The following is an 8,608-nucleotide window of genomic DNA, read 5'->3' on the forward strand; positions in this document are numbered from 1 at the left end:
GTCTTGCTCAATTTTATTCCAAAAAAATCATGTTTTAAATCAATTATTGTTAAGAAGCTGAAAAGTGTAACTTTAATACAATATTTTAATGTTATAGGAAGATGGCATAATGGAGATTTTGAAGAACACCAACTTAGGTAAGTTCCATCTGTCCCCGTACACTCCTTTTCCACTAACATTTCTGTAAGCAATCCTATTTCCACTGGCGCAACTACTAATAACTCATAACAGTCGTCTTATCATTAAGTTGAAAATCAGGTTTAAGTGTGCCTGAACTCTTTTAAAATTATTTCTCTGTTCTCGTATTGATCATACCGGCAAGAGGGAAACGTGAGATTAGATGACCGTTTATTGTTCTGGACAGAAAAGGCCACAGACCTGAAGCCGAATAACCTCAAATCATGTTTATAGAAGGCGCCGTTAAAATCTCGTAGCGTTAAAAGAGTTATTTTTTGACATGAATACTCGTATAATTGTAAAAATGGGATTAACTTAACGCCAGAATGGCGCGCTAATTCCTAATTCCTTCTGCATGACATTGACAGATGACATAGGGACGTATATGATCTAGTGTTGCGCCGAATCTAGCGCAGTACTGATTTTTTTAACAGTACCTACTTCCTGTATTCAGCGTCTCGTGAGGAGAGTGCGCGTGCAGCAGCTGTTGTCCGCTGGACGCTGCAGCAGGCGCAGCGCTGCGGCTGCAGCGGAGTGCAGCTAGCACGTGACTTGCTCGTGCTCGGTGTGCCGCGTGCACACGCCGCTGCATTCGCGGAGGCAGCGGACAACACACGTGAAGCATACGTTGAAAATGCTAGAGAAAAAGCTTACATTGGTAAAGATCTATGTTTACAGAGTGTACTTAGATATTTAAATGATGGTTTTTACTACCGCTTTTTCTCATATTGCATCTTTTGCATGTTGAATATTGACGATTTTTTTTTATATTTCAGTGAACAAATTGACGGATGTAACTACAGCCCCAGGCCCTGAAGGGACCATAGATGTAGTTAAAGTGACTTTTCATTCGGATGAGGTATTCAGCGGCGAACAAAATATTACAGATCTGTTAGTTGATAAGTCTATGTTGAAAACTATGCTCGAAGAGTTAAAGACTGCAAGGAAGAAAATGGAAGAAATTAACACAGAAGATAAATAATCGTTCATTGACTATGTAATGTCTTTGAAAAAACTTTTAAAATGTTCGTTTTGTTATATTATTATGTTAATAAATCATTCCATAGTAAATTCTATCTATTATTGTTATCAGTACCGATTTTCACCACCATTAAGAATTGCGACCGTCAGCGCTAAGATGGCGAAAATCAAATAAGCCCAAAATAACACATCTTTTAGCCTATCCATTTATAGTTTGTGGTCTGTGATCTACTCTTTGATGGCTTTCCGCTTTTTGATAGTCTTTGGATCTACCCTTGGATTTGAAAGGTGTTTACTTGTTTACATTTATAATTTTACTTTTTAACTTTTCCTGTTAATTCAATTAATATAATCAGTAAAATGATTTTTCTATTCACAAGTTTGAAATAAGAACTGTTAGTTCTGGCGTTGACAAAAATATTTTTAACAAGCCTGCAATTTATTAAATGGTAGGTTAGATTTTAATTGTAAATACCCTATGTTTCAGAAAAAAACATTAAGTTTTTTTTATTGCTTATTTTATTAAATGTCTGCTGTCGTGTTCTTAACTTTTAATTCAAATAAATTCAAGTTTATTGTATCTATGTTATTGTCTTATTTTCAGGAAAAATGCATATGATATGTTCGATATGTAACGACTTACTAAACCAAACTGAGAGTATATATGCTATAAAATGTGGGCATATGTTCCATCATAATTGCTTGGCGCAGTGGATAGCAAGGTATGTTCTAACGATTTGGTTAATGAACACACATGAATGATAAAATAATATGCATAACATCGAATATTTAACCTAAAATTTATAGTCTCAAAAGCGGTATTCAAAAAACTTAGTAAGTAGCCATCTCTCCCAACTTTAATATAAACTTTAAACACTATAACAAACATCTATCCATCCATCTAAACTTTCGTATTTATGATATTAGTATGATAAACTCGTAAATTATCAATTATGCAAATTAAAAAAACGTCCAACTATTATTTAACAAAAACAAATGAAAATCTATATCATAGTACACATTTTTATGTTAATTTAAGATCGAAATCATGCCCCCAATGCCGCAACAGGGTGACAGACAAATGTATGTTCCGTCTGTACCCTACAATATGTAATGACAACACGGGCGATGATGCGGCAACTCTTCAGTCCCGGCTGGACAATGTTCAGCTGCAGCTGCATGAACAGAAGAAAGTTTCCAAAGATAAAGAGGACAAGCTCAAGAGTTTAAAATCTGAATTAGCTATTAATAAGTAAGTAGAACCACCTTAGTAAGGTAGTTTTATCGTCTAAAGTTCACTTGGAAATGGCATATTCTAATTAAAAAAATGTTATTGACATCTAGTTCTTTTTTTTTATAATATAAGGTGGCAAATGAGCAAGTGGCCACCTTAATCCACCGAAATGGAAAGCGACTGCTGCCCATAAACATCCGCAATTGCAGATGCGTTCCCTACTCTTAATTGATTCTCTAGTTACTTTAACCAGATTGAAATTAAATTCTTATTTGAAATACATGTATTACAGGCTTTTGGTTATGCAATTTACAATTTTACACACTGCTTATAATAATGTGAATAGAAAGCTTAATAGAAAAATTAATTATTATTATTTAATCATTAGTTTTATTTCAACTTTGCCTGTTTTTTATTTTTTTAATTCTTCAAGAATTTTGTTCATAAGAAATAAAAAGTATAGCCTATGTTATGGAATGATATCATAGCTTTTTAATGAAAAAAGATTTTTTGAAACCGGTTCAGTAGCTTTTGAGTTATTTCAATACATATCTATATACAAATATCTTAATACATACAAATAACTATACTATTATAATAAAGCATAAACACACACTTCTTTGTTGCCTAAGATGTCAGCAATTACAGCATATTTTTGAATAATTCTTCTTTTTATAAAAAGCCCTACACTTGCGTCATGCTTTAGGCTATATATTTTAACGCCATTAAACTAAGGGGTAAATATTTTTGATAAAAACCTTAATGTGTGAAAGAGACCATACGTTTCTGCCAACATCAAGGAAGTAAGGTTGTCATCATGTCATGTCGACATTTGTAATTGATAATTTAACAAATGTTAACAATAAAATAAAATTTTCGTAATTTCATGCGGATAAAGCCGCGCGGGAACAGCTAGTATTGCAATAAAAAAGGAAACTGACAGAAAATAAATCACTGAAAACTATTCAAAATTGTTTACTAATAACTTTGATAACTGTATTTTTGTAGAGAGGTGTTATCAAGTTGTGAACAAAGGTTGGTACAGCAGGAGTCCGCTATTTCAGCATTAAAGGAATACAACAATTGTCTTAAAGCTGAAGGTAAAAAAGTAAAAGCATTACGAGATGAGAATCAAAGTCTTAAGAAAAATATCAGCACAATGCATCGGTAAGATGTTTTTTCTTTAACTTGGTAATGAGATTCAATTAAGTGCCAATAGCCTAATGATTTGGGGTACAGACTACTGATCTTGCGGTCGAGGGTTCGAATTCGACTATTCTGAACCATGTCCTAGCACACGCCTAGAGCTTAATTGGAATGGTTAAAGGAAATATTAGTAAATTAATAAAAAATCTACTTTTTTTTTAATTGTCTTTTCCATGCCCTTTTTTATTTACTTTTTTAGGCTACAAAAAGTATTGAATGCAACCAGTAGTGAGGTAGAGACAATGTTGGAAGGTTATTCTGATATTAAAACTGTTGCAGTTTTTGCAACGGCATTGAAAAGGTAAAAAAATCTTTTATTGTTTTTAAAAATTAAAGTACTTTATAGATTTATTTGTACAAATAATGTTAAAAATGCAATATTTCATTGTCGGTATATTATAAATGCAAAAGTTACGATGGATGGATGTTTGTTACCATTTGTATCCTAAACAGCTTAACAGATTTTGATAAAATTTGTTATGGATGTAGAGAGTAGTCTGGAAGAACACAGGCTTTTTTTTTTAATTCCACGCGAACAGAGTCACAGGCGACAGCTAGTCTGTAATAATTCTGCCTGAAAGTTAGACATTTATGTCTATAAATGTTATTGTCTACTAAAACTGAAATTCTTTTTAATTTCGTAGGGCCTTATGTGAATCGGAAGCAAAGAAAAATGAATTACGTCATCGACTTGATGAAGTCTCCAAGATGCTTGTCGAAGAAACAAATAAAGTCGCTGATGTAAGACAATCTTTAAGGTACAAATATTTTTATAATAATTCTTATATATACTTTAATGCAATAAAAAATATCTAAATAAATTTTATGTGCCATATTTTAGCTCAAAATTCTGTAGATTTAAAACACTAAGGGCCTGTCCCAACACTGACTGATAGAGGCCCAGATAGCTTAAAAATGATCTCACTGTCAGATAAAGGAACAAAATTTGCACTTTGCACTTAAGGGCCTCAATTAGTTTTATTTGTCGAATCGAGTATATGCTTATGCCAGTAACTGGAATACTGTTCCACCTGTTGGCAAGTGTATTCTTGGTTTTAATTAAAATAAATTTAGGTCAGCTGAAGACGAAATCCAAGAACTCCGTCTGAGGGTAATTCAAGATCAGAAAAGAGACGCTGAGCAGGCATTTGGTGTTGAAAATGATATACAAAATAAGGTGCAAAAGATTGATGACGATGTCAAAATTGTTGACAGCCCTAGTGTTGTAAGTATATGTTCTAACTAATCTTACTAAAATTGTAAACGCCAAAGTCTTAATGGATGGATGTTTGCGAGAGTTTGTAGTATAAACTGCTGAACGGATCTAGATGAAATTTAGCATAGATGTAGAGAATAGTCTGGAAGAACAGAGGCTATTTGCTTTTGTTTTTTTTTATTCCACGCGGACGGAGTCGCGGGCGAAAGCTAGTAAAGGAATATTTGTAAAAAAATTTTGAACAAAAATCTAAAATAGACTTCAAGATGAAATCACCGAATTTTGCTACGCTTTTTGTAAGAGAAACTTAAAAATATTGAATAGTTTTTATTTTTGAAAAAAGTCTGACCAAATGGCAGCTATTCCGCATTATAAAAGAATCATGTGAATCCAAAAACATATAGACTAGACATAGTGAACAAATCCACCGTTAACTTACTAAAGGTACTATGTTAGTTGTAAAGTTTAGTGCCACCTCCTTGTTATACAACATTTTTGACCGACTACCCAAAAGAAGGAGGTACTCAATTTATCTGTATGTTTTTTTACAAGAATATAACAAAAGTTGTTAATATACAAAAACTACTGGACTTATTTCTAAAATATATATTCATAATATTACTAAAATCCTTTACTTACAGTCAACTCTAGTGGATGAGATAGAGAATTCCGACTCTCCATATCTAAGACTGAAACAGAGCTCGGTAGCTGTGGCCGTGTTGCAGCAGAGAAACCCTCCAGCTGTTAATAAAACTATAAAAGTATGTACAATACACAAACACTAAATCTAAAACACTTACTAAAACTACATTATTCAAGTTTTACAAGTTATATGTGCAAGTGGGCAGAACTTACTGGTTACTAACAAAAACATTTTTTTTTATTTAGATTACATTCTGATATCTGTTCTATTTTTCTCATACTCTGTGTGTCAAGTTGCTAGCCGTAACTTTAATATTAAACTTTACACTTATGTATGTTAATACATTAAAATTCTAACAACAAACAAATTCTCAGTATTAGGCCATAGCAAATAAACTAGTAATTCTAGTAACAATTTCCATGTAATGTTTGTAGTATGGTTGAATTTAATTAATATGAGAAATTTAATTTATCTATCTAAGCAATTTTCGCAGAGCGTCAGTGGCTCAGTGGTTTGAACACGTGACTTGTGATCTACAGGTCTTGGGTTCGAATCCCGCCGTGTACCAATGTGATTTTCGATTTTTTCATATGTCCATAATATACCCGACGTTCTTACGGTGAAGGAAAACATCGTGATGCAACCTGCACATATTGGCGAAGAAATTCAAAAATATGTGTGAAGTCAACCAACCTGTACTCGGCCAGCGTGGTTGACTATGGCCTAGTCACCCCTTAATAGGGTAGGCTCTGAGCCCCTCGGTGGGGACGTATAGTAAGCTGGTGATGATCTAAGCAATTTTGAGATATAATATTCCCATCTTCATTAGATTTGACTATATTTAGGTGTATATTTAAATGTTATATTTAAAAAATACAAAAAAAAAAACTTTTAACTAGTATTTATTTATATTTACAGCCATCGGAATTTGGTATCCTCAAGCCAGCGAGGAGATCAATATTAAAGAAAACATTTAACAATACAAGTATATTCCACAAAAAGGAGTCTACTGGAATGGACTCTCAACACAATCAAGATATCAACTTAGATGTAACTTATGATGGCCTAGGTGGACACTCTAAGCCTAGACCCTTCCCTGCGACTAGATCACCTATTCCAAAGTTACCTAAGTTAACATCTAAGCACAAACTTAGACGACCAAATACTACACATAAGTAAAATATTTGAGATAGTTATAAGATGGTGATTTGTATTTTGATGTAATCAAAGAAATTAATTTGCAACCCAACTATAACAATATCACAGATTTTTTCATAAGAAATTAAATGTTTTGTAAACAATTTTAGACAATTTGAACGAAATTAAAATAATTAATAATTGTCCAATGCTCAAAGTTAAGAAATGATTAATTTAAGCAATGTGTTATATAATAATTTAAATAATTTCATAATTGTGTACATTTTACTATTGTTAGTCGATTTTCATTATTTTTATATTAATATATTAATAGAGAATAAGGTTGTTATAAATTTAAGCATGAACTGAATTTTTTATAAAGCTTTAATAACTTAACTGCATGATTTACATAATTCTTTACAATCGGTGCTGGCACCAAAGAAATCAACAAATATCTACAAATATGTTTGCAGTGAAGGTACAGTTAGGTAAGTAATTGTGTGTACAATTCATTTTAGTAAAGTACTATTACACTAAAAGGCTAGATTTGTGTCAATCAGCTCTGAACTATCAGATCACTAACAGGAACTATTGAGCTACCACTCAGTTAAACTATATATACTAGAGCCGTGCAAGTTGTCCCGACTTGCAGCTCATGTGAATTACCTCTAGGTACAAATTGAGCTGTGACCTAGTTCACTATAGTGTCTAAATAATTTAGATTAGTTTGGACAATTCATTTCAAATTTAGTAAGGATGGGTTGTGTAAAATCAGTCATGAATCTTATCGATTTTTATTCTTATAGAAGTTGGAATCGATAGATTTATAGTTATAACTTATGAACTAAAACAAACACTGTTTTCCCAAATTAACATTGATCATAACAAATAATGAGAGTAAATAAATGTTTGTTACTACTACAGCCGTACGTAATCGAATTGGATTTCGCTATTATTTCTGTCATCGCTAAATTCTCTACATTATAATCAATACTAGAATTGCCCTCTAAATTAGTGAATAAGACAGTAATAATTTTAGTTAAGTTTGATAATAATTTAAACCGAATATAAATAATTCAAAATCGTACGCTATGTGTGTTTTTTCACTATGATACCTGTCTATTAAGTATGGCATTTGCCTTCATACAAATTGAATTCAATACTTCATATGCGTCATTTATCAAACTAATCTATCTTATTTAGACAAACTATAATCTACTTTAAGTTAATTTATTGCTATCTTAATTTTATTTTTTTGTATGTTTATTATGTTGTATTTAATAATGATTACCATACTGATTTATTTATATTTATTTCTTAGCCTTGTTACTTTAGGGTGCGGCTTTTCTGTACTTTTAATGAATGTTAATGTTTGCTACTTAAATACAGAAAGATTGAATTTAATACAATGAGTTTTATTTTTATTGTTGCCTTATAATTAGGTCATTGAGGTAATAAAATTTATTATTAAAACTAACTTTTGCCCACGGTTGGGTCAATTTCAGTCTTTGAGGTCTTGTTCTTCCGAGTTTCTTGAGGTGCATCTGTTTGTTCTGAAGATTCGAGAAGTTTCTGAGATGCAAGGTATTCAGCGTATTTTTGACGCATCCCAGCCAATTTAACCCTTGCCTCGTATACCTCGATCTCAAGTTTTTCTAAGTCATCTTTCTGCTTTTGTCTATATTTTCTCACAGCCTTCGACCTGTGTGTGTTCCGTGAGATACAAGATTTTCGCGGCGGCATTTTTCTGTAAAAACAGCAAATACTGATATACGGATTCCTTCAATTATTCGTTCTTTTTTATATTCATTCAATTGTTACTAAAAGAAATGAGAAAGAATGTTCTACTCGTGGGTTTTAGTTCGATTTTCAACTTACACAAAGCATTCACATTCAATTGGACAGCACAGAATTTTTGAGTGAATATTTTCATAGTGAAAGTTTAAAATTTGTGGCACACGATAAAAGCTAAGCCACAAAGTTATTTTTGAGAAGTTTGATAATATTACAGGAG

The 8,608-nt window shown here is 32.1% G+C and overlaps 2 protein-coding genes and 1 long non-coding RNA gene across 3 annotated transcripts in view; 2 read left to right on the forward strand and 1 right to left on the reverse strand.

Moving 5' to 3' along the window:
- The window catches only part of LOC106110371 (putative peptidyl-prolyl cis-trans isomerase dodo), a 15,510-nt gene extending 14,262 nt beyond the window's left edge, over positions 1-1,248 (forward strand). The window contains exons 4-6 of the mRNA XM_013292190.1: positions 98-137; positions 632-835; positions 954-1,248. Of these exons, the coding sequence (XP_013147644.1) occupies positions 98-137; positions 632-835; positions 954-1,159 (450 nt within the window). The 3' untranslated portion in view covers positions 1,160-1,248. The remainder of the gene's footprint in view (positions 1-97; positions 138-631; positions 836-953) is intronic.
- Positions 1,249-1,469: 221 nt separating this feature from the next.
- On the forward strand, positions 1,470-7,551 carry LOC106110303 (E3 ubiquitin-protein ligase TRAIP). The gene is made up of 9 exons (XM_013292067.1): positions 1,470-1,607; positions 1,763-1,880; positions 2,198-2,410; positions 3,401-3,559; positions 3,798-3,899; positions 4,243-4,356; positions 4,673-4,823; positions 5,456-5,575; positions 6,376-7,551. The coding sequence occupies exons 2-9, from the start codon at positions 1,768-1,770 to the stop codon at positions 6,634-6,636; spliced, it is 1,233 nt and encodes a 410-aa protein (XP_013147521.1). The 5' UTR covers positions 1,470-1,607; positions 1,763-1,767; the 3' UTR covers positions 6,637-7,551.
- A 665-nt stretch (positions 7,552-8,216) lies between these two features.
- Positions 8,217-8,579, reverse strand: LOC106110310. The gene is made up of 2 exons (XR_001226072.1): positions 8,473-8,579; positions 8,217-8,341 (listed from the first exon to the last, which is right to left on the reverse strand). It is a non-coding gene; the product is annotated as an uncharacterized LOC106110310 (long non-coding RNA).
- Between the last annotated feature and the right edge of the window lie 29 nt (positions 8,580-8,608).

The sequence above is a fragment of the Papilio polytes genome, unplaced genomic scaffold (assembly GCF_000836215.1).
Source record: "Papilio polytes unplaced genomic scaffold, Ppol_1.0 DF820678.1, whole genome shotgun sequence".
In the NCBI taxonomy this organism is placed as follows: domain Eukaryota; kingdom Metazoa; phylum Arthropoda; class Insecta; order Lepidoptera; family Papilionidae; genus Papilio; species Papilio polytes.